This window comes from Microcaecilia unicolor, chromosome 3 (genome assembly GCF_901765095.1).
Source record: "Microcaecilia unicolor chromosome 3, aMicUni1.1, whole genome shotgun sequence".
In the NCBI taxonomy this organism is placed as follows: Eukaryota; Metazoa; Chordata; class Amphibia; order Gymnophiona; family Siphonopidae; genus Microcaecilia; species Microcaecilia unicolor.
The window spans coordinates 185174035-185199772 of NC_044033.1; the positions used below are offsets into that span (position 1 = coordinate 185174035).

Consider the following 25738-nt stretch of genomic DNA (forward strand, 5'->3'; position numbering starts at 1 on the left):
CCTGTTGTAGTCCATGCGGTAGTGGCCATTTTTGTAAGACAGTTTTAGATCCCTTTCCTGTGTTACCCACGTCAGAGAACGTAGTTCTTACCTTGAATGGTGCTGAAAGAGGGCATTGTACACCATTGTGCCAGCTCTGACCTACTGCTAATCTTAGTACCAGGGGACTCTTTGCCTGTGGGGCACAACCTCTGATCTGCAGTTAACTGTGAGTAAACGTGGTTATTTCAAGAAAGGACTTTTTCAGAGAGATTAGTCTTCAGGTGTGAACTGGTGTGCCAAAGTTATACAGCAGCAATACGTCCTAGAGGCTGTATGCAGGTCCCTGGAGCAGTTTTAGTGGGTGCAGTACATTTGTGGGTAGTGGGTTTGGGGGGGGGGGGTTGGGGGGCTCAGCTCCCAAAGTAAGGGAGCTATGCACGTGGGAGCTTTTCTGAAGTCCACCGCAGTGACCCCTAGGGAGCCCGGTTGGTGTCCTGGCATGTCAGGGGGGCCAGTGCACTAAAAATGCTGGCTCCTCCCACGGCGAAATGCCTTGAATTTGGCCGGGGTTTGAGATGGCCGACATAACTTTCCATTATCGCTAAAAAACGAAGCCGGCCATCTCAAACCCAGGCCAAATCCAATGCATTTGGCTGGCCGGAACCGTATTATCGAAACAAAAGATGGCCGGCCATCTTTTTCGAAAATACAGGTCTGGCCAGCTGTTTGCGGCGCCGCCAAAATACATCGCTGGCCATGTATTTCGCCGGTGCCGGTTCGATTATTCCCCTCTCTGTCACCATTGAACTTTAACACAATACCACTTTATTTCTCAGTCCGGAAATGAACTCTCTATACCTGACTGCTTAACGTACTCTGTCACTTATGAACTTTAATACAATACCAAGCTGTATTTCTCATTCCGATAATGGCGATCACCACTACGGCATAATGTAAGCCACATTGAGTCTGCAAATAGGTGGGAAAATGTGGGATACAAATGCAACAAATACATAAATATCAGGAACATAGCATCTGATTTCTCAGCCCTGATAAACTTGCCCTGGCGGCTGCCTGGAAACAATCGGACATACCTTTCTCCTACAATGCTACGGAACCTGGACTATGTTCATCAAATGATTCCGGGTCCTTTTACAGAGGCGCTAGCATTTTTAGTGCACGCTAAAAATAAGCGTACGCGAAATGCTAGAGACGTCCATATATTCCTATGGGCGTCTCTAGCGTTTAGCACATACTAAAAATGCTACCGTGCCTTTGTAAAAGACCCCCTCAATTAACAGCGAAACGCAGTGGCCGGTTGATTACTTTTCATGAAGTCTGGGATGTTTACTACACTTGGAAGCTTTAGAGGAGGGAAACCGATCAGTGGGACCTCTCTTGTGATATATATCATTATACTTATTCGGTCTTTTAGTGAGTGCAACAGCTTTTCTTATGGATTCTCCACTGTATCCTTGTGTTGGGGGTGGGGGGGATGATTTGGGGAAGTGTTTAGTCATTGTTGAGTGACAGTTATTAGTCTTCATGCCATATTTGGGATTGTTGTTTTTTTATTGTCTTCATATATTCATTTCTCTTCACTTAATAAAAAATTGCAAAATAAATACAGCGAAGGGAATTTAGGATTTATCTCATGCCATTTTCAGTAGTAGCTTAAGGCAAGTTACGTTCAGGTACAGTAAGTATTTTACAATCCCAAAGGGTTTATAAACTAACCAGCTGATATTAAGCCTGTGACAGCTGGTGTTTTTAAAACGCCGGTAAAGCGACATCCACTGCTCCAGGCCCTAAGGGCCACATGGAGGTGGATCTGTAGAAGATACCATTTTTCGGTCACCTCGTCCCCATGGCTATCCATATGCAATAATCCCGCTTTCCCTCTGGGCCAGGGAGTTAGTATATTCAATAAGAGGGCCAAGAAAGGAATAATGTACTTAGCGCACGTAGTAACGGAAGAGGGTCAGATACGCTCCTACTCGGAATTGCAATCACAATATGAAATCTCCCCGGGTAATGTCTTTGAATACCTTCAATTAAAGCACTATGTTGCCTCTTTAGAGTGGACTGATTTGACCGAAGATGTGGTAGAGGTCTTGTCAGAGGCCTTCTCTCTGGGGGCGCAGCTCTCCATCCCACTGAAATTCCATAACCAACAGCTGAAGGATATGGTGGTGGAACTGGATTACGTGCGCCTGGCTCTTGACTGGTCGGAAGAACTCGCTTGCGAGGTGTGGGCCGATGTGTGTAGGTCCTATATAAAATCTTTGTACACGCAGAAACTCTCTATACCACAGAGAGAGAGACTATATAAGTGGATCCTGAGAATGCATGTGTCCCTGTGCAGAGCATTTCGGGCGGGGTTCGCGACTTGCGGGACTTGCCCCAAATGCGGGCATTGTTTGGCTATGCTGGGACACATGTTCTGGTGATGTAGTAGTAGTAGTATACAATGTTTTTGGAAGAAAGTGATGGGGATGCTGGAACAGTTGTGGAATTGTACTCTAATTTGTGATCCTCTGTTGCTATTTAATAACTTTAAATATTCGACGGACCCCCCATAAGGATTTAAAGCTTTTGCAAAGACAGCTGTATATTTTGGAATCACCTCCATTCTACAGTTATGGAGACTCAAGGAGGGGCCCCGCCACAGGTCTGGAGGTCACAGTTAATAAAACAAATGCGTATAGACAGATGTGGAATTACAGACATGGAAAGTGCTCCTGTTCTGAAGTTCCGGGCAATGTGGGAGCCCCTATGGATTACCCTTCTCTCCAAAGGTAGAGGAGTGTGGTAGCCGTGTTAGTCCACTCTTAAGGTTATCAATAGAAATCAAACAAAATAAAACATGGAAAAGAAAATAAGATGATACCTTTTTTATTGGACATCTCCAAAGGTAGAAGTTACTTGTTGAACTTTTAACACCTTGAGCATTGAAGGGGACCCAAGGAGGGAGAAATGTGGGGGAAGAGACTATGTGAAGGGGTGACATCTGAGTAATCTATTGAACACTGGATAAGGACTGGAATAAAAGAGTTTGCTGATGGCAGTATAATAGGTTCTGAGGTTAACCTGGCGTCTGATATATATTTTGTAATGTGTTACTGAGAGATGATTAGAGAGGGGCGGTAATGCAGTTTGAATTAATGAATAAAACAACTGAGTGATCAGCGAAGATGACGCCAAAGAATGGGAAGAGGGGTGGAATTGTTTGGGGGGGGGGGGAGAAAAATGTAAAATTATATAATTATAAATTTATATAATAGCTTGAGTTTCATTGACGACATTCTGTATTTGTGTTTCTCGCTGAGAACTGTATCTGATAATTTATGTAATCATTTACAATAAAAGATTTAAACATAAAACGCCGATAAAAATCACCAAATATTTAGCACCAGTATCTGGATACCGGCTGGGGCAGAATATCTGAGAATCAGCACTGACCGACGGTGTTACTTGGTTAATGGTGATATTCAGCTTAAGTAGATAAAGATGGGACAGATTTTGTTGTCCTGACTTTTTGTCCGGTTAGCAGCCTGAATATCACCACACACTTGGTAGCCTCTAGCTCCCCGCAAGCTTCAATAGTTAGTGCTGCTCAATATTCTGCTCACCGGTGCTTTGAATTTCTATTCCCTAAGGGTCCCTTTTACCAAACAGTGGTAGAAAGTGGCCTTAGTGCACATATATGTAGGTGTTTCCCGCGTGCTAAGGCCATTTTTATTGCTGGGGTAAAATGGCTAAATCTTCTATTTTATGTTTTTTTATTAATAGAAGAACAGCAAAAAAGTAACGAGATCAACATGACACTCCCAAGACACCGTGGGTACGAGTAATAAAATGTTTTATTAAATGAAAATTAAAAAGACTCGACACGGAGCCGTGTTTTGGCGAAAAAACGCCTGCTTCAGGAGTCTGTTTGTTGTGTAAACTAATAAATGGAACACCATAAATGAGGTAGTCAAATCAAACCTTTAAAAAGGCTAATGACAGATGAATGCGCTTAAAAAAACAATCATTCAAAACTGGAGCTGAAAACATCCGCAGTGTCACTAAACTAGCAGCGTGGAGGCAGCAATGCGCTTATTTTGTCATTAGCCTGTGAGCTGCTACCGCCACCCATTAGGTAGGTGCTAATGGCTCACTTGCTAAGCCCATGCTAATCGGTTAGCAGCGGGTAATGGATCTTCGCTAACAGATTAGCATAGTACACACCCACCCTCATCCCCCAGACCCGCCCACAGCACTAAAAAATACATTTTATGTTTTAGGTGCATGGGTAGTGAACACACATCTACTACTACTACTACTACTACTACTTAGCATTTCTATAGCGCTGCCAGGGTTACGCAGCGCTGTACAAGTTTAAACATGGGGAAGGACAGTCCCTGCTCAAGAGAGCTTACAATCTAAAGGTAAAAACTATGTAGTCAGTGTAGGTATCAGGAATGGGAAGGTGGTTAGGCACCAAAAGCAAGGGAGAAGAGATGGGCCTTGAGTATTATAGAGGAAGAAGCGACAGGTCTTAGCTGTCTGCTGGATATGGGCAGAGAAGGAGAGGGAGGAGTCAAAAATGACTCCGAGATTGCGGGCTGAAGAGACAGGGAGGATGAGGGCGTTGTCAACAGAGACAGAAAGTGGGGGAAGAGGAGAAGAGGGTTTGGGTGGAAAGACAAGGAGCTCAGTCTTTGCCATGTTCAGTTTCAGATGCCGGTTGGACATCCAGGCAGCGATGTCTGAAAGGCAGGCCGAAACTTTGACCTGGGTTTCAACTGTGATGTCGGGAGTGGAGAGGTAAAGCTGGGTATCATCAGCATAGAGATGGTACTGGAAACCATGTGATGAGATCAACGAGCCCAGGGAAGAGGTGTATATTGAGAAAAGAAGCGGTCCAAGGACAGATCCTTGAGGGACCCCAACAGAGAGCGGGACGGGGGTGGAAGAAGAGCCATTAGAAAATACTCTGAAGGTGCGTTGGGAAAGATACGAGGAGAACCAGGAGAGGACGGAGCCCTGGAACCCAAATGAGGACAGTGTGTCAAGAAGTAAATTATGATTGACGGTGTCAAAGGCGGCAGATAGGTCGAGGAGGATGAGGATGGAATAGTGACCTTTGGATTTGGCAAGGAACAGGTCATTGCAGACTTTAGAGAGTGCTGTTTCTGTTGAGTGTAGTGGGCGAAAGCCGGATTGAAGCGGGTCGAGGACGGCCTGAGAGGAGAGGAAGTCAAGGCAGCGGCTGTGGACAGCACGTTCAAGTAATTTGGAGAGGAAGGGTAGAAGAGAGATGGGGCGGTAGTTGGAGGGACAGGTGGAGGGACAGTTCATTGGTAGGATCACCAAAAAAATTAATGGAAGAGCAATTAGTGAATACCAAACAATAAACAAATTGTCTTGATCTTAAAACCTTTTGGGGCTCATTTTCATCGGCTCACTGGCCTACGTTGAGAGTGCACCCATTAAGGTTATTATGTGTAAAAGTCTATGATGTATCCTGGGGCAGTTGAAGCTCATATTATTAAGAACAATTATAGCTGTTTCCCCAAATTACCATGGAATGCCTCAGCATATCCTGCAGTAAGCCATTTTTTGCTGTGGTAAGCATGCAAAGGTACCCGACGGCAGCAGGAGGGGGGTCGGCGGCAGGGGGGGCCATGGCCAAATCTACAGGGGCCCATGCCCCCGTGGCCCCACATAGCTACGCCCCTGGTACAGTGTATTTTTTTTCTAGGTAGTGGCTTGGGTTTCTGCAGAAAGGGAAGCAAAATTGTCTGGGAAGGTCCCACAACCGGTGATGACATTTGTTTATTTATTTATTAGGATTTGTTTATCGCCTTTTTGAAGGAATTCACTCAGGGGTCCTTTTACAAAGCTGCAGTCAAAAGTGGCCTACGGTAGTGTGGGCGCGTCTTTTATTCCACACGCTAGGCCACTTGTTACCACAGCTGGGAAAAGGCCATTTTTTAATGGGACAGGAAATGGGTGTGCGCAAAACTTAAAACTAACACATGCCTATTTATGGCCTGAGCCCTTACTACCCGCCATTGACATAGCGGTAAGGGCTCATGCGCTACCCGCACGGTAACCATGCAGCTCGTGCCAACATGGTCGCACTGCCGATTACCGCTGGGAAGGCCCCCCTGAGATAGAAAATAGAAAAATATTTTCTACCGCGGGAATCGGCATGCGCCAAACTTGGAATTACTGCCGGGTGCAAACGCTACCCTGGTGGTAGTGCTGATTTGCCGCACGCTACCTGCTCATTAGCCCTCCCATGGCTTTGTAAAAGGGCCCCTCAAGGCGGTGTGCAGCAAGAATAAGTCAAACATAAGCAATAGACAATTACAGCAGTAAAAATATTCAGATAACAATACAAAGTATGGCATAGTATGCTACTTTACAATGCCAACACAATGCACAATAAAACATTTTAATAGACAGCATAGGGTGTAAGCAAAGCTGGAACATATAGATACAGTAGTTGAGAAAGTCCCTGTTATCATCCCCTAGTGGAACCATGCCCGTTTCCTCAACAATGAAATGGGCCCTAGGTAGGCTGTCCTGTAAGCTTTTTTTTTCTCTCTCCCCTGCCCTCCCCTCCATGTCCAGCGATTCTTCCCTTCCCTCCCCTCCATGTCCAGCGATTCTCCTCTTCCCTGCCTTCCCATCCATGTCCCGCGATTCTCCTCTGCCCTGCCCTCCCCTCCCCTCCCCTCCCCTTCCCTTCCTTCCTCCCTCCCTCCCCTCAATGTCCCGCGATTCTCTCCTCCCCTTGATTTGTACCTAAACGTTCTCTGGCTGGCTGGCGATGGCTTCCGTTCCGTTCGTAACATCCCTCCTGGCGTCAGCTCGCCTCCAGCGTTCCCTTCCCTCTCATTGTTCCGCCCTTGACGTCATTACATTTTGATGCGAGGGCAGGGCAATAAGTGGGAATGGATGTTACGAACCCAGGCATCCAGACGTAGAACGTTGGAGGTGCAAATTATTATGTAGGATAAGATAGAGTAACAGGAGTAAGACAATAAGGGACTAGTTTAAAGAAAGTTGCTTGAACATTATCTTAGCTAGGGTAGGAGTGGATAAAGTAGTCCTGCTAGAGTATGCCAGTATTGAATAAGTGAAATGTTCTGGTTTTAAATGTGAGCAGCAGTGATAGGTTTAGGGAGATGCAGGCATAGGTGCCAATATTTTAAAATGATTGGGGGTGTCAAGCACTGTATAAATTACCCCTCTCTGGACACAATAGAGGAACTTCCTCAATAATGGGGGTTCTCAAAACCCACTAGCATCCTATGGATGCAGGAAGGAGAAAAGGTAATTATGGTCAGACCAAGATACTGAGATAGTGAGAAGACTCAAGAGAAGGTTCAAATATGAAAACTAAGACCAAAGAGTGAGCAGCTAAGTGGGAAGGCTTCAGTAGAAGCTGGGTAAGCCCGAAGTCAAGTGTAAACGTCAAAACATCCTCATCAAAAGTGGAGACATGACGGTCAGCATGGATGTTGGAGAAGAAGAATGAAAATGAAGGCTTGTGAAATATTGCAGTGTTAGAAATTGAGGTCTTGCTTCAGAAAGGCAGGTGCAATGAAGAAAATAAGGGAAGTGGCAGGCGGAGGGATCCTTTCCAGTGGAGAGATAGGTGTAGGGAGAAATTTTAACAGCCATGCTAGAGCGGGGAAGCTGTTGGAACAGTTAAAGAGATTAGGGCTGTTCAGGTTGGAGAAGAGATGGCTGAATGGAGATATGATAGAGGTCTATAAAATATTGAGTGGAATGGAATGGGTAGATGTGAATCACTTGTTTACTTTCAAAAAATACAAGAACTAGAGGGCACACAATGAAGCTACTAAGTAGTCAATTTAAAACAAACCAGATAAAATATTTCTTCACTGTGTAATTAAACTCTGAAATTCATTGCCAGAGAATGTGCTATTAATGAACAAGCACTACCACTTTAATCCTAATGTCTAAAATGTTTTCTCTATAATTGATGACTCAACAACATATGTTACAATCCAATCTAACACTCAGGAACCTATATGCAATACCATAATGTATTATTCTTTACCATGTATGTACGCACCTTAATGCAATACCATTTGTAATTCTGTTAACCGGAAATGGCAATCGCCATTACGGCAAATGTAAGCCACATTGAGCCTGCAAATTGGTGGGAAAAATGTGGAATACAAATGCTATAAATAAATAAAACTTAGCAGGGTTTAAAAAAGGTTTGGATAATTTCCTAAAAGAAAAGTCCATAAGCCATTATTAAGATGGACTTGGGAAAATCCACTGCTTATTTCTAGGATAAATAGATTAAAATCTGTTTTATTGTTCTGGGATCAGGTACTTGTGACCTGGATTGGTCACTGTTAGAAACAGGATTCTGGACTCAATGGACCTTCGGTCTGTCCCAGTGTGGCAATGTTTATGTTCTTATTTCTGCAGGGATCAGTGAGGGAGAAGCACCTCATTCTGGCCTTCTCTCCTGATCCAGGGCAAGGACTGGGGAGGAAGATGCTCCTCATGCCCAGCCCGTCTGAACCAGGATAAAATGCTGTGGAAAAAATCTGGCTCAGTAGAGAGCAGCGGCAGAGCACCGACAGGCTCCCAGCAGGGCAGGTCTTGCAGTTTACCCAACCTGTTGTCCTTATCAGTGGCTGCTCTGGATTTCGCTGCAGGGTAAAAGTCAGTTGGCTTTCAGAGAAAGGTTTTTTTTGTTGTTGTTGCAGTCAATCCATGAGGGTGGGTTTATGGGTTCAAGGATTCAGGTTTATGAAACTGGCTAGCTGATAGCTGTAGGTTAGGTTGACACACAGGCCTGGTAGTAGTTCATACTTCCTGGGTCTCTGCATTGAAACCTATTATATATTTCTTGCAAGCCTGGTAAAACATTGTTAGGGTGCTGGGAGCAGCAGGCCAGATGGGGAGGGGCGGAGAGAGAGACGGAGGGAGAGGAGAAGTGGAATCACGGGTGGGGGGAGGGGTTTTGAAGGATCAGATCTGGGCTGATATTCAGAGGCACTTAACCGGAGGGGGTGGGGGGGATCGGAGGCAGCGGGGTACCCCAATGTTCTTTTGGGGGGAAGAAGGAGGGAGGGAGAGGAGAAGTGGAATTGTAGGGGAGGGGGATCAGGTCTGGCCAGATAACACTTATGCAGGTCCCAGTCGATATTCAGATCCCAGACATGGCCACGCACTGGATATCCAGACTTAATTCAGTCCTTAGCTGGAAGCAGCTTAAAACCCGCTGACCACTGTGGGATGAATATTATTCCCTAAATGTTATTTCCCTGCTTACATTGGGGGGAGGGGCAAAAGGTACGAAAATCATTTAATATTTAAAAGCATGATGTTGAATTGGGTGTTTTGGGAGGGGTGGTGTTAGCAGTGCACTTTTTCTAGTGAAAAAGGTGCCGGTACTCAAATGCTAGGCCACCCTTCAGGGGTGGGGGTAATCACTGAGGGACCCTCCCCACAATAGCCAGGCCCCCTGCAACCAGTCACAGAACCTATGACAAGGCAGAATTGGTGTGTAGAGCCTGAGCTCTTTCATTAAAACTTGGGGACCATGGGTCAATTTTAGCAGCCAATGGAAAAGGTGCCGGTACTCAGTACCCCCAAGTACCCCTCAAAAAAAGCCCTGGGTGTTAGTAACATAGTAAATGATGGTGGATAAGGACCAACATGGCCCAATCTGCCCAGTGAGGTGCTTAGGGTATAACTGCTGCTCCATGCTGGTTACACCCCCTACACACACACACCCATGGTTGTTTAATTATTTATTTTACCTGCAGAAGCAGAAGGGTTGCAGTGCTTAGGGCCTGAAATTTATTTGTGGGGAAAAGGGAGTGGCTGGTGCAAGGCTGAAGATTTTTCTAGGGTATCTGATACCCTTACAGTTGCCCTGTTCATCCCTATATGCAGCTGAAGGATTCTGCAGGAATGGGTAATCCCATCCATCTCTGAATGTATTCCTGTGTGTTTAGATGTTGCCGCAGGGAAGGGAGGAAAGGGGCATTGGTGGGTGGATTTGCCTCTCCTGAAATCTTTCTATGCTCTTAGGACGATATGGTCTGTTCGTTACTGGGAACAAATTAAATTGATACACTTATCCATTTTCTTGACATTAATCGTCTCAGTTATTATAACACTATCTACTTTTCCTTTGCCGCATCCTGCCCACAGGAAGAAGCGTTAGAGTGGTGGGACATGACAGAGGAAAGGTTTTGCCAGCCAGAGCCGCAGATTTCAGTTCTCTCTCTGCAGTAATCTGCTGCAGCTTGTGGAGGCCCACTTCTCCTCTCCCTTCACTCTCTATCTCAGTTGATAACACCCTCATCGTCCCCGTCTCATCTGCCCGCAACCTCAGTGTCATCTTCGACTCCTCCCTCTCCCTCTCTGCGCATATCCAGCAGATAGCCAAGACCTGTCGCTTCTTCCTCTATAACATTAGCAAAAATTCGCCCCTTCCTCTCTGAGCACACCACCCGAACTCTCATCCACTCTCTCATTACCTCTCGCCTTGACTACTGCAACCTACTCCTCACCGGCCTCCCACTTAGCCATCTATCCCCCCTTCAGTCCGTTCAGAACTCTGCTGCACGTCTTATCTTCCGCCTTGACCGATATACTCATATCACCCCTCTCCTCAAGTCACTTCACTGGCTTCCGATCAGATACCGCATACAGTTCAAGCTTCTCCTACTAACCTACAAATGCACTCGATCTGCAGCCCCTCCTTACCTCTCAACCCTCATCTTCCCTTACGTCCCTACCCGTAACCTCCGCTCTCAAGACAAATCCCTCCTTTTAGTACCCTTCTCCACCACCGCCAACTCCAGGCTCCGCCCTTTCTGCCTCGCCTCACCCCATGCTTGGAACAAACTCCCTGAGCCCATATGCCAGGCCCCCTCCCTGCCCATCTTCAAATCATTGCTCAAAGCCCACCTCTTCATTGTCGCCTTCGGCACCTAACCACTACACCTCTACTCAGGAAATCTAGACTACCCCAACTTGACATTTCGTCCTTTAGATTATAAGCTCCTTTGAGCAGGGACCATCCTTCTTTGTTAATTTGTACAGCGCTGCGTAACCCTAGTAGCGCACTAGAAATGTTAAGTAGTAGTAGGGGGAGCTGGAGCAATGCTAGACCCGGGGGAGGGGATGGAGAGATACCGAATTGGCTGGTGGGGGGGAAGAGATGCTATAAATGGGGGTTGAGCAAAGGGAGGGGGAAGGAGCAGAAGCTGGAACCAGGCTGGGGGAGCGAAGGAAAGAGAGAGAGATAGAGACCTGGAGTGAAGAGAGAGGAAAGAAAGGGAGTAGATGCTGGACTGGGGGGAGTGTAGAGAAGAGATAGAGAGAGACTGGACCAGAGGAGAGAAGAAGACAGATTATGAACCAACAGAGGGAGGGAGAGAGAGATGCCAACCACAGAGGACGGAGAATGGGGTGCAAGAAAAGGGAAGAGAGAAACTGGACATAGGGAGGGACAAGGATATAAAAGAGATGGTGGTCATGGAGGAAATATAGGGACAGGGACACAGAGAAGCAAAAGTGGATACAAAGGGAGGCGAAGGGACACAGAAGAGATATACTGAACATGGGGGTAGGATAGAGACAGGGACACAGAGAAGAGATGCTGGACAGGACAGATAGGGGCACACAGAAAAGATGAGTGCTGGACATAGAGAGAGAAGAAATATTGAAAGTATAGGAAACGCTGGAAAGAAAAAAACTGAGAAAAGCAGAAGAGAGACACTAGGACCAAAGGTAGAATAAAAGTATTTTCTTCAAAATGTATTAATTGTAATATGTCAGCTTTGGGAAATGTGTATCTCAGTACCTTGGGAACGATGGTATTATAAGGGGCTTGTCTCAGTTTTTCTGCCCAGAGCCCATGCAGTTCTAGCTACGCCATTGCAACCAGTGTAAATACTCCAGCACATAACAAACTCTAACACCCTAGCCAGGGAATGTGAAGATCCCCATCCACATATTGTATCTGGACAGGGAATGTCTCTTTGCTGCTCCTCACTGCTACCTTCATCCTGAGTAGCCAAATTTAGCATTTCTATAGCGCTACAAAGCATACGCAGCGCTGCACAAACATAGAAGAAAGACAGTCCCTGCTCAAACAGCTTACAATCTAATAGACAAAAAATAAATAAAGTAAGCAAATCAAATCAATTAATGTGAACGGGAAGGAAGAGAGGAGGGTAGGTGGAGGCGAGTGGTTACAAGTTGTTACGAGTCAAAAGCAATGTTAAAGAGGTGGGCTTTCAGTCTAGATTTAAAGGTGGCCAAGGATGGGGCAAGATGTAGGGGCTCAGGAAGTTTATTCCAGGCGTAGGGTGCAGCGAGACAAAAGGCGCGAAGTCTGGAGTTGGCAGTAGTGGAGAAGGGAACAGATAAGAAGGATTTATCCATGGATTTATCCAAATCACCAAAAAGGAGACTGACAATCACATTTCTTACCCTACATGTTCGGTTGGACACAAAGTCCAAGGCTTGTGACCTACAGTCATTTTGCTGCCAGGGCAATTTTGTTTGTTTGTTTTTGATCTGGCAGGTTCGCCCTGCTCCTTTTGTACCTCCATCTCAGTCAGAATGTCTTACACTGACTCTATAGCCAGCCCTCGATTAACCATTAAGCAAAATGAGCACCTGCATAGGGCACCATAGAGTTTCCAGTATCCCCCCCCCCCCCCCCCCCCCCCGCTGCTATCATGCCCTTAACTCTTTCACTGCCATCTGCCACACCCATTATCCGACATGAATTTCAGTGTTTTTCTAATCATTATAAATATATATGATATGATGTTTTGTTTTGTATAATAATGATATTTCTCAGCACTTATTGAGTCTTAGGGCATCTTTTACGAAGGTGCACTCACGTTTTTAGCGCACGCTAAAATTGTGGGCATGCTAAACATTAGAGATGCCCAAAGGAATGCATTGGCGTCTCTAACATTTCACGTGTCCACAGTTTTAGCGCAGACCCTCTTAATGTCTTTTCAGTTGAGCAGTGGAAGGGCTGGGCACCATTGTTGGGCTGTGCTTGGGGCAACAGTTGCACTGAATCTGTGCCCTGGAGCTGTCTATAGCATCCCCTGTCCTGGAGCTGTGTATTCTGTCTATTTAGCATCCCTCACCCCAGTTGAGTAGGGAATGGAGGGCTTTACATGGGAACTGAACCAGGGACCTTGTGCACAGCAGACCAGCCAGGCTCTGCTGACGTGCTTTAAACAAACTATTCTACCTCCTTACAGAGTAAAAGGTCCGCATTTCTCTCTGGTATGAGACCCTCAGCCTGGCAGGATACAGACAAACATATCTAACATGGAGTTCTAGCAGGTCTTTTTTAAAACTTGGTTATACTCTTGGCATTTTAATTGCAGCTCCTTGAAAAAGTCTTGAAAGATAGTAAAATCTTGAGTTGTGCTAAATTGGCTCCTCCTTTTGCCCCTGTAATTTCTGTCACGCCCTGTTTATCTGCTTTGTCTCTGTGTCAGAGGGATGTTGTAAGGTGTGCTGGTCTCTAGCTATAGCTGAGGAAGCAGTAACACAGGTTTCATTCTGCCACTTGCTATTGTTTCCTTCCCTGGTAGCCTTTCCTGGTCCTGGATACTGGTTCTGAAATGCATAGTTGTGCTTTGGAGCTCCAGCTTTGGCATTTCCTGGGGATGAGTCAGTCCGGTGAGCGAGGGCGTAGGAGACACACCTGGCCCCACAGTGCCCCTTCCCTCTGCCGGAAGTCTCCTCCTACTTTCTGTAGAACCAGCTCTACAGGGGTGCGTAGGTCTTGTCTTGTGTGCACTGCACTCCATAACCCTTTGCCCTAGTAGTGCACAGGGAGTACAAAAATGCAGCCTGTGCTTCTCTGTTTCAGATCCAGGAACTAGAGATGTTACAGCATGAAGAGGGAGAAATTATTTTTCACTCAAGTGCAGTGGCATAGCCAGAGGGGAATTTTTGAATGGGCCAATGGGTGGACATGATGCATCCCTGCCCCCACCACCATCACCACCATTGAATTTAAAAATTTAATAGCTGGTGCTGAACTGAGCATGTTGCAGGGTACTGGCATTGGTGGTTGGGAACACTGAAGCTAAGGACCCATGGTTTTGGTGGGCTGTGGACATCTTCAGCTGGTGATTCCTGCCGGTTACACCAATGATGCACCACTGCTGTGTGGGCCTGAGCTGAAAGTGAATGGGTCACCCCTGGCTACCACCCCTGTGTCAGGTGACCCCTAAAGTAAGGCAGATTCGCTTCAGATGGGGGATGAGACCAGATGCACAATGCCTTTGGAGGAAACAGCTATTTATAGGAACATCAAAAACCATGAATAATGGTGTCCTACCCAATGAGTAGTGAGCCTACCTCTCAGAATACCCCAATTTTTAGCATTTTGCTGGTTACCAGTGCTGCACCTGTTTGTGTTGACTGTTGTAAACCACCCTGCAGCCTTCTAGGGTGGGGCAGGTTATAAAGGTGAGTCAAATAAGGTGAGCCTGTTTCCCCGGTCTTTTAAATACTTAGCAAGATCTCTAACAGGTGGCAGTAGTGGCTGGTGTAAGTTTCGTAGAGCAATTGCACTATCAAAAAAACAAAACAAACCCTATGCTTAATTTAAAAAATGCAAAGCTTGAGGTCTGTTATTTTAAAATGTTCCCCCAGATACTTTATGTATAATTGTGGGCAGAAGAGTCAAAGTGTGAACCCAATTGTACAATCCTGGGATAGAACCCTTGGGCTTCAGTGCCAACATTTGCTATGGCGGAGGAGACCAGCAGTGCGGCAAGAGAAGAGCCCCCCCCCCATTGGAAAAAGTCAGAACGAGTTCCCTAGAATGAGGGGAGCTGAAACAACCTCTACTCCAGGAGACAGAGATCAAAGCGAAGAGGAAGGGTGGAGGAGGAGTGGGAGGATAGGGACACACAGAGGCCAGGGGCAGCAGAGCTCATACTGGGTCTGGGACCTGGCAGAGGAGAGGCAGAGATTGAAACTTTGCAAAACAGCAGAGCTGTGCATGAGGAGGACTGAAACAGAGAGTGTAAGGGGCATATGGACTGGATTAAAGCAGGAAGGAGCAATATCAGAATTGGGGACCATGGAGGCCACAGTGGCATGGAGGGGAGGAGGAGGAAGTGGAAGGGTGGGGATAGGGAAATGGAGAAGTGTGAAAGGAGAAGTGTGAAATTATTGCCTTGCATCACCTAATTTATGACCCACCAGTTGTCACTGACAGGCACTTGGCATGTATCCTTTCCAAAAATGTGCATGTGTGCTAAGCAGGTGCATTGCATGCTATAATGGCAATTAATTTATTTACATGGTGCTTCCTATACCTGCAGGAGGTGTGTGCATGTCACCTTACACTGCCATACCTGCAGGCTCACAATGTATTGGGCCGCCGAGAGACTGGGCCGGACCCACGCCGCCACCCCCACCCCCGAGGTCGCCGCCATCTCTCCCCCCTCCACCCTCCGTCCGCCACCGAGCTGGGCCCCCTGCATTGAAATCACAGCGCCTCTCACCGTGTGAAAGCGCTGCAGGCAGCAGGGCAGCAGATCGCCTCCCTTTGGCCCTCCTTCTCTCCTTGTGTCCCGCCCTCGCAACGAGGGCGGGACACAGGGAGGGAAGGAGGCCCGAAGGGAGGCAATCTGCTGCCCTGCTGCCTGCAGCGCTTTCACACGGTGAGAGGCGCTGTGATTTCAACGCAGGGGGCCCGGCCCGGTGGCAGACGGTCGACGACAGAGGGCGGGTGGGACTGCGGCACCGGGCCCCCCTTGGAGGCCCGGGCCTGGGGAATTTTGTCCCCCCGCCCCACCCTCTCGGCGGCTATGCTGTGTTCTGCTGCTGTGTATGGCTGTGCGAGGAGAAGACTGGTAAATGAGAAATCTAACGGCTCACTGATGTATTTGCAGAGATCCTGGCAGGAGGGGTGAGGATTGTGAAGAATGAGGGTCTCTGCTACATGGACACCATCGAGTGGAGAGATATTGTGCGTGATACCAAGGCTGATATAGTACTTGAGAACAACAAGGCGTGTGAGTACTGGCACTTGGGAACACACATGCACCAACATCTGGAGCTGTATGTACACACACGTGCGATACGTGTGCAATATGAGATGAGGAGGAGTAACCTAATGGTTAGCGCAGCAGGCTTTTGATCCTGGCAGCCTGGCTTCAATTCCCACTACAGCTCCTTGTGACCTTGGGCAAGTCACTTAACTCTCCATTGGCCCAGGTACCAAAACTTAGATTGTGAGCCCTCTAGGGACAGAAAAATACCTGCATAGTGCTACATACATCTAGTAGCACTATAGAACTGATTAGTAGTAGTAGATATATCTGGTGTGCATGTTCACATGTGTAATAATGGGCAGGCATGTGTGAAGATACATTTGTATTCATGTGTACTTATGTTTGTATGTACAGTACAGTCTCTATTATCTGATCTTTGCTAATCTGATCATGTCATATCCAACAGACCCCCCTCCCCCACTAGTGATATAATCACATTACCATTAAGAGGTACACAGGTTCTCTTCCTATTTTCCAACTTCACACACTGCTGGTTAGTGTTAATAAACGATACTGTATTTTAAATACAGATACCCTATGCCTGTGCTTTATGCATAAAGTATGTTTTCCATGCATTTTTTAAGGGGTTGCCATGGTTTTCCATATTTTTGCTGACTTTTTTCACTTATCCAGCAATGGCCTGGTCCCGTTTACATCGGATAATCGAGACAATACTGAACTTGTATGTGTTAGGGATGGACTGGTCAGGGGTAAGAGTATTATGGTGATCTGTTAATTTTGCAGTTCATGCCCCTACCTACGGTGGCAGTAGCAATTATTATTAATAGTTATAGGTATAGTGCTGCAAGGCATATTCAGCGCTTTATGGAGATGCTTAAGAGACAGTCCCTGCTCCTTTCAGTGTACAGAGGGACAGACACACAGTCAAAAACCCAATACATTCAAACATTGAGACCATGATTGGGAGGAACTAAGCCAGGTAGAATTAACTGAGAAAAGGGAACATTGAGGGAAAATGCCAGAAATGAGACCTGTGAAGGAACAGGCAGCCGGGTGGATGGTACTCTAAAAAGAGAATGTTAGGTGGGGGTTCACAAGTGAGAATGGTGGGTATGATAATGGGATGTTAATGCAGCTACTGGAAGAGGAAGACCAGGGTGGACTGATCATTCAGCAGACTGGGAGGTCACCGAGAGCAGCAAATAGCAGACAAAGACCCTTTACCCCTGGGAGGGTGGGCAGTTTTCAAATGGCCTATGTGTGTGTGTGTGAGATTTTTGAATATATAGGGACCCCCCCCCCCCCCCCAGGTGGACACTTGTTTGAGGGTAGTCTCTAGTGCTACTGAGTAAGACGATGGGCCATGTGGGGTGGAGGAAGAATTATCTTCAAGGTCTTCACGCTTACTACTCTCTTAACAATTAGTTATCATTTCTTCACTTTGTTTATATGGGGGTGCTCATGTAAATAAGTCCACGCCACACACAGTCTAGTAACTGTAACTCCAAATTTAATAGCAACCCAACGGTGTCAAACTTTAGGAACACTCATTAATCAGGATGATTAGTAGCATTAGGAACACTTGAGGTAGTTCTAGTTGCCTCCGTGTATATACAGTAGCCTATACAACATCATTTACCTCCTCCTGTCCTGACTTGGCTCTTCTATGCACTCCTCACTTACCTCTTTCTAAGACCAGCAGGTAGGGACCCTTGCTGGTTTAGCACATAATGGATCCCCTTCCCTTTAGGATGGCAGGAATCTCTCCTAAGGAACCAAGTTTACCTGAGGCTCTATGGCTCTATTTCTCCTTCATATACGCAGGGGTCTCCAGGCTTCCCTTGCTGTTCCTTTCTTTTTTCTCCAGCTTTCAGAGGTCCCACTGGCTTGGCTTGGCTTGTCCAGTGTTCAGGTCACTCTGGTAGAAAAGGAACCATTTCACGCGGCTGCTTCCATGCTGTACCTGGGGTAATACTAAGCCAGGTATGAGAGCTGTGCCAGAGCATCCAGGTCGCTTACAGAGGTAAATAGCCACCTTCCTCTCCCTTTTCTTCTTGGAACAGAGTGACTCCCTAGTCTAGGCCCTGCCTCCTGTGTGAAGTACACAAGGTAGTTTGGCTTGAGTGTTCAGGCACACTGGTTCCTTATAGCTTGCTGTGTTCAGGAAAAAGAGTATATATAGTATCACTAGCTTCCCTCGCCCCCCGTTCCTGCTATAGGCTTGGGTTTAATTGCTGCTTATTGGAAAAGTTCCAGATATTGTCCCATGCCGATTCCAGGACAGACACTCCCTGCAACACCCAACATGCCCAGAACCAGGGGCTAACCCTGGGCTTAGTGACACCCAGGCCACCTTTATGGTATGTAATAGCGTGTTGCCGTTATAGTGGGAGGGATAGTTTTGGGGTGAGTAGTAAATAATGGCAGATAAAGACCAGCATGGCCCATCCAATATGCTCAGAAAGGTGGTCATGATTGTACCTATGGCTCTGTGCAGGTTACGCCCCCTTTAAAGTCTTTAGGGTTGTAACTGATGTCTGGTGAAATCTTACCCCCGCCCCTCCCCCCTCCTAGGCCTTATGTTTTGTATTGTTTTAAGTGTGAAAGTCATTTGAGTTTTGCTTTCAGTGGAAATGCTCTATACTTTTCTTCTGTCTTCATGCCATATAGGGATCCTCTATGTATATCCCACACCTTTTTTGTCGCCACCACCTGTCATGGAAGAGCATTCCAGGCATCCACCACCCTTTCCCTGAAAATTTTTTCCTGATGTCGCTTTCAGTTTCCCTCCTTGCGGCTTCATATCACGTCCTCTAGTTCTGTAGACTTCCTGTTTTTGGAAGAGGTGTGTTTGTTCATTAATGTTTTTCAAGCATTTGAATGTCTGTAACATAATCTCCCCATCCTTCCTCTCCTCCAGGTGCCTGAAAGTTTATGGGAGGGGGGGGGGGGGGGGGGGAGAGACACACACACAAGCCTGAAGCTTCCCATAGGGCACCTATTCCCCTGCCATGACTGTGGATGAAATCTAAATGACAAACTTGTATCCTCCCCCCCCCCCCCCCAACTAGGGTTACCATATGGCTCCAGAAAAAGGAGGACGGATTGAGCCAGCCGGGTTTTACTTCCATTGCTTTCCATTGAAAGCAATGGAAGTAAGGCTCAATTACTTCCATTGAAAGCAATGGAAGTAAAACCCGGCTGGCTCAATCCGTCCTCCTTTTTCTGGAGCCATATGGTAACCCTACCCCCAACTGCAACAAGCTGTGCAGGGATCATGGTTAGTGTAAGTACGACAAGTTTTGCAGGGCTGTGGTTAGTGTAACTACTACTACTACTTATCATTTCTATAGCGCTACTAGATGTACGCAGCGCTGTACACTTGAACATGAAAAGACAGTCCCTACTCGACAGAGCTTACAATCTAATTAGGACAGACAAAACAGGACAACCTCATCTCCTTAACAACACTGATAAATGCACAAACTCCTTTAACAAATATTAACGTTTAGGGTAATCTCTGGCACCTTTCTAAAGTAAACAGAAGGTTGGCAAAGACACTAGCTTCTTATTGCTCACCTCAGAGCGCCACTTTGTGGAAATACAAACACGTGCATGGGAAAATATGTGGTGAGAGCTCTGTGTAAGTATTACCAACGCCCTCTCCTGCCTGGGATCTCCTGTCACTTTTCATGTGTGTGTGTGTGTGTGTACGCACTTGCATGAACCTTAGTGCTTTCTTCCTATTAGGTTTGCTAACTGGCTACGTGTGTTTTTCCCAACTGATCCACTGGCACCATTCTCAATTACTTCTTTTTCTTCTTTACTCTATCTGCCATACCCAGTTTCCCTGTTTTAATTCTAAGTTATTTTTTTTTTTGTCTGTAGGTTTTTAAGGCTGCCAACTGGATCCAGATTCACAGGACAGGGTCGATCCAGTCTTGGGTTTACCCCATTGCGTGCAGATACTTGTAGTTCTGATTTTCCCATTGCATGCCCTAAGAAAAACAATACTACAAGTCCCAACATGCACTGCAGTAAACCCAGGACTGCATCAACCCTGTCCTGTGAATCTGGATCCCGTTGGCAGCCTTAGTCTTGTTCCTCTATCATGATTGTAAGCTCCAAGAGGAGCAGAGACCGTCTCTTGTGTGTCTGTAAATCTTCATATACCTGGTATTACTATTCAAATAACAGTAATGATTTTCTTTGCTGCACCACCTTAATTAATGCGTCTTACTTTCTGATGATATGGTTCCTGCTTACTGATGATGTGTTTCCTGTTGACCAGGTGGGCTTTGCCATGAGAACTGCAATGGAAAGTGCTGGGGCCCTGGAGAGGGAGATTGCCAGAAATGTGGGTACCTTCATGTTCCTGTTTATCAGTTGGGTTTTGATATCAATAGTCAAAGGGGACAGGAATGGAAATACCAGTTAAAGGGCCCTGCGTAGTAAACATCCTTTTCATAGATACAAAAAAGCTTTAGTATGTAAACCTCGAAATTAATTTATTTTTTAAGGAAAACAGAGGGCTCCTTCTATTCTTAGCTCCATTGATGGCAGGAGTTACATGTCATCTTGCAGGGGGAAATAGAGAAGGAGAGCCAGGTACACAGTGTGTTTTCTCTAGCAAAAAAGGTGCCGGTACTCAAATGCCAGGCCACCCTTCAGAGTTGGGGTGATCACTGAGAGATCCACCCCACAATAGCCAGGCTCCCTACAACCTGTCACAGAATCTATGACAAGGCAGAATTGGTGTGCAGAGCTTGAGCACGTTCATTAAAACTTGGGGACCATGGGTTAATTTTAGCAGACAATGGAAAAGGTGCCGGTACTCAGTACCCCCAAGTACCCCCTCAAAAAAAGCCCTGCAGGTACATGTCTTTCTCTAAAGTAACATTATTCATCCACACATGGGTGACGCCATCTAATGGTGCCATTGACAGAATTGCTGTCCTGTAGCTCAGAAAAGCCAGGAAAAGATCCCTCTGCTCTGCTTAACGGAAGGATCCTCTCTGCTCGCCTCACATACTATCCTCCATACTGTCTTCTGCAAGGCTTCATTAGACCCAACAACCATGACCAAACTCAGATGTAAAAAATGTCTTTGATGTGACAAGAAGATGAACACCACAGACTCCCATGACAGTTGGCTCCAGTAGCTAAGCCCCTCCCATCATGTGGAACTGTGCCCCCATTGTCTTAAAATGTCCCCTGGGACACAAGACTTGAGCCATTACTCTCTGTCAGACTGCCATCTAAAAAGCTTCTTCCATGGGCCAGGATATGCCCTCTCTGGCTTCCATCACCAGTCTGATCTCTGATGTTGCACCCACAGCCCACTTCTGCTGCCTTCCCATGCTGACCCTCTTAGACAGTTGGGCTGTGGACCTTCTGGCTTTCTCAGCCTTGATCCTGGTATTACCACCATGTAACCCTGGTCTGCAAAGGGAAGGCCCTGCCTGCTGGTCTCTGCCCCACAAAGAGGCAATCACCATGGCTCAAGGAAACTACCCACCACACCAATTTCCACAAGGCTCCATGGGAACGGGGAACTCCCTCAACCCCTTCAAGAACCCAGCTCCTTTGTGTCAGAGAACCTCATAGAACCTGCGCATATGGCACTGAAGACTGTCACTGGTACTGATTGAGTGCAAGCCCCACTTCTTCAAAGCCCTCTACTCTGGCCAGGCACCACTACACCAAGGATAACCACAGATCACGATGCACTCACAATAAGGACCACACTTCAGAGTGTGGAAAGAGCCAGCAGCCACACTCCCCTCCCCCCCCCCCCCCCCCCCCCCAGATCATCCCTCAAAAGCATGGCAGATCCTCCTCTTCCAGGCACTAAGGGCACCACCAATCACAAAGAAAGGACACCACCTTCACTCTCACTGTTGCCTCCCACACCAACGATGATAGCCACCCTCAGCCCCACTTGCTTTTGGGCCTTTTCACCAAATTCATGGTGCAACACCTACCTCTTCAATGCAAGGAACTACTGCTCTGCAGCCCAGGGATACCAGGAACGCTGCACCCACCAACCTGTCACCCCTACCACCACAGACTAAACAGCACATGCCTTTGCCTCCACACCTTCTTTCTCCTGGTCCAATTTTCTCACCAGCACCCTCAGCAACAACGGAGAGGGAGCCGCCTCTCAAATCAGGGCCCTAGCAAGCTATGTGCGGGCAGTGTGGCCTCACGGGGCGCAAGGGAGGCAGGGGTTCCAAAATTGTATCTTATCCATTGCCTTCCCTCCTTGGCTGTGACATAGTGGGCGGGATAGAAGCTCTAGGGGGGGGGTGTCACATGGGGTGCATATCCGGCTTGGGACGATCCTGTCTCAAAGTTCTACCTGGGAATGTCTGCTCCCTCCTCTCCCTCAATATTAACTCCCTGATTTCCCTGGCATCATGTCTGAGCCACCTCTGCCTCCACCTCAGGTGGCTCTGCCCCAGAGAACTTGACCTACCACAGATTCCTCCAGAAGCTAGTCACCCTGTTATCCACATCACTGGTGGATATGCCAGACCCCAGGAACAAGGTCCTTGGGGTGCTGAACTACTTGGATCTCCAAATTCAGTCACTATATACAAAATCCTCTTAGACAACCACAACAAAATGTACTAAACCCCCTTCTTCAGATCACCTGCTTCCAAGAGACTGGAGGTAAAATATCATGTCCAGCCTGCCTTGGGGTTCAAAAAAGTGCAGCTGTCTCACCAGTCTATCCTTGTTGAATCCACTGTGACATGCTGCAGAAGTGGAAAGGGAAGAACAGACAAACGACTCTCTAGTGTAACATTAACCTGTGCAGGAGAGGCAGGGCAGATGTATCATTCTCTGAATTTACTTCTGTTTTATTTTGTGCTCGTTAGTAACGAAGATTATCTGCGCTGAGCAGTGCAACGGTCGTTGCTTTGGGACCAACCCCAATGAGTGCTGCCATGAGGAGTGTGCCGGGGGCTGCTGGGGGCCCCGTGAGAACAACTGCTTTGTACGTATGCCTCATTACTGTTCCTGGAATAAGGGCTTCAAGAATGATTCTGTAACCTGATGCCCATATTAAACACATTACATGTGTAAATGTTGAAAATACTAGTACTTAACGTAAGTTTTTGCATGCTCATGCAAGTGGTAGCAGGGCACCTAAGCATCCTATATAATAAAACGCACCTCCAACATTCTGAAGCTGACTGCATGGCTGAGGCATTCCTGCTCTCTGTATCCATCTCCTGAATTGACATCACGTACTTCCGGGTTCGTCACAAGCAGAAGTGACCAACCACATGAGGTTTCTCGGCTTCAGAATGTTGGAGGTGCATTCTATTAAATAGGATTGGTCAATTCCTTGAAGCACAGCCAGAGCTCAGCGTCCTGCACAGTAACGCTCAGACACCAGAGAGGGAGGGGGGCCTGACACCAGAGAGGGGGGGGAGGTATCTCTGTCACACACACACTCTCTCACACACTCTCTCTCTCTCTCACAGTCAATGTCTTTCTCTCTCTCACTCTCACACACTGTCTCTCACACACTCTATGTCTCACACTGTATCACATTCACTCTATGTGTCACACAGTCACTCACACACTCTCTTGGTCTCATACACTCAGTCTCACAGAGAGTCTGTGTCTCACACACACTCTCTCTCTCGCACACACTGTATCTGTGTGAAACACACACTCTCTCTCTCACACTGTGTCTCACATATGCACTTGCACACACTCTCATTCTCACACACACACTCTCTCTCTCACAGACACACTCGCACCCAGACTCACTCTCTCTCTCTCTCTCACACACAGTCACTCTCACATACACTCTCTCAAACATACACACTCAGAGGAAAACCTTGCTAGCGTCCGTTTCATTTGTGTCAGAAACGGGCCTTTTTTACTAGTTATTCTATAAATACCCACTTAGCTTACATAGCGTGTATTTGCAAGGGGAGCATACCAGGGGCGGGGCATAGGCAAGGTTCCCTCTTGTGCACATAACGTACAGAGTACTTTAAGTTACCCGTGTTCCTGCCACTTTGAGACGTCCGCATTTGTCGGCTCTATGGCTGGTGTAACTGCGGGTGCAGATACCAGGTTACGCTTGTATTCTATAACGGAACTTAGGCGCCAAGGTTCTGGTATAGAATAGGCATTTATCACGCGGCCTTTGGGCACCTAAATGGAGACGCCCAGTTCTAGAATTGCCCCCTTTGTACATATTCCTGCTTACAGCAAGGGTAGAGGTGCTGCATGTCTTAGAGATTTATGGGCCTGATAGTGCCGGGCCATTTCCAGTGACCGGCATTGAATATCTGGGTTCTTTTGGCCAACTCAGTCAATAGTCAGTGCTGTTTATAGCAGCCAAAGATAGGACTGCTATGTAGGTAGTCCGATTTATTCACTAAACTTAGCCGGCCAGTGCTTAAATATTCACAGATAGCCAGCTATATCACGCAATGTTGCCGGTTAGCCACCATGCGCTAACTGCGAATATTCAGCAGAGATAACTGGCTAGCTCCTGATGAATATTAGCGGTTAGCTGGCTAAATTATATTTAACCAGCCAGGAGCCATTCCTGGCCCATTAAATAGCGCTGAATATCATCCGGAATGTGTTTAAATCTATTTATTAAATTTGGAAGTCATTCAGAAAGAATACAGAGCGAACAAAACAGCAATATTAATAATGATTGGACAATCCCCCCCCCCCCCCCCAACAAAAGGAATCACCACACCTCGATAGGAAGCCAACAAATGACACCAAATGACAATAGATGAAAACAATGCTAACAAACAAGAAATTATGACTGTGGGAGTTGTTTTTTTAATAATCCCCCAGAAATTGGTCGAATTGTTCAAATAGCCCATTACATTCAGGCTGTTCCCCTCTATCGCTCTACTGTCTTAGAGATTTATTGTTGCTGTTGGTGTTATCTTTTAGCACATACCTTTTTATGTGGATTTGTATTTTTTGTCTTTCACTTTCAAATGTATTTGTTCAATACATTGAAATGTAGTGATATGCGCATCACAATGGTATCAGAACAAAGGTTGGGATTTTTATACTATGGTGGATTCTTTGTTACAGGCCTGCAGACATTTCAATGACAGTGGGGCATGTGTCCCTCTCTGCCCTCGGCCCCTCATCTATAACAGTCTCACCTTCCAGCTGGAGCCCAATCCTGACACCAAGTACCAATATGGTGGCTTCTGTGTCAGTAGCTGCCCTCGTAAGTCACTATTCTGTATCTTTTGGGATTTGGGAGGGGGAGAGGGATCTGCTCAATCTAAGCAATGAGCTAAGGTCTACATGTAGATGAGAGACCCAGGATCCTGGGATACCTGAAGCTGGACTTACTTTATAGTGGGGGGGAGGAGTGTGTTCCAGCAGTGTTCTCCTGTTCAATCAGAAATGGGGCTAGAATGTGGCACCATGAGCCATTATTTGCAAATACCTTGGATTTTGTCTTTCGTTTTATATTATCCTGTCCTTTCTTCCCAATAGATATAATTAGTCTGGTTGTTACAGCAACAGTCCTGGTCTAAGTGTTATACATGAGGGTTTCTTTCAGAGCCATGCAATCATGTAGCCCTCTAACAGTGACCACAATTCCTCCATCTAGTACCCCCAGTCTTGGCCAACCTAGGGACCAAAAGACCAAATCAGCAACC

General features: G+C 46.6%; 1 protein-coding gene across 3 annotated transcripts in view; it reads left to right on the forward strand.

The window, feature by feature from the left end:
* Positions 1 to 25738, forward strand: part of ERBB3 (erb-b2 receptor tyrosine kinase 3) — a 164978-nt gene that overhangs the window by 55257 nt on the left and 83983 nt on the right. For all 3 annotated transcript variants that reach the window (XM_030196749.1, XM_030196750.1, XM_030196751.1), the window contains exons 4-7: positions 15939 to 16061; positions 20353 to 20418; positions 22946 to 23064; positions 25155 to 25296. In XM_030196749.1, coding sequence (XP_030052609.1) covers positions 15939 to 16061; positions 20353 to 20418; positions 22946 to 23064; positions 25155 to 25296 — 450 coding nt within the window. The remainder of the gene's footprint in view (positions 1 to 15938; positions 16062 to 20352; positions 20419 to 22945; positions 23065 to 25154; positions 25297 to 25738) is intronic.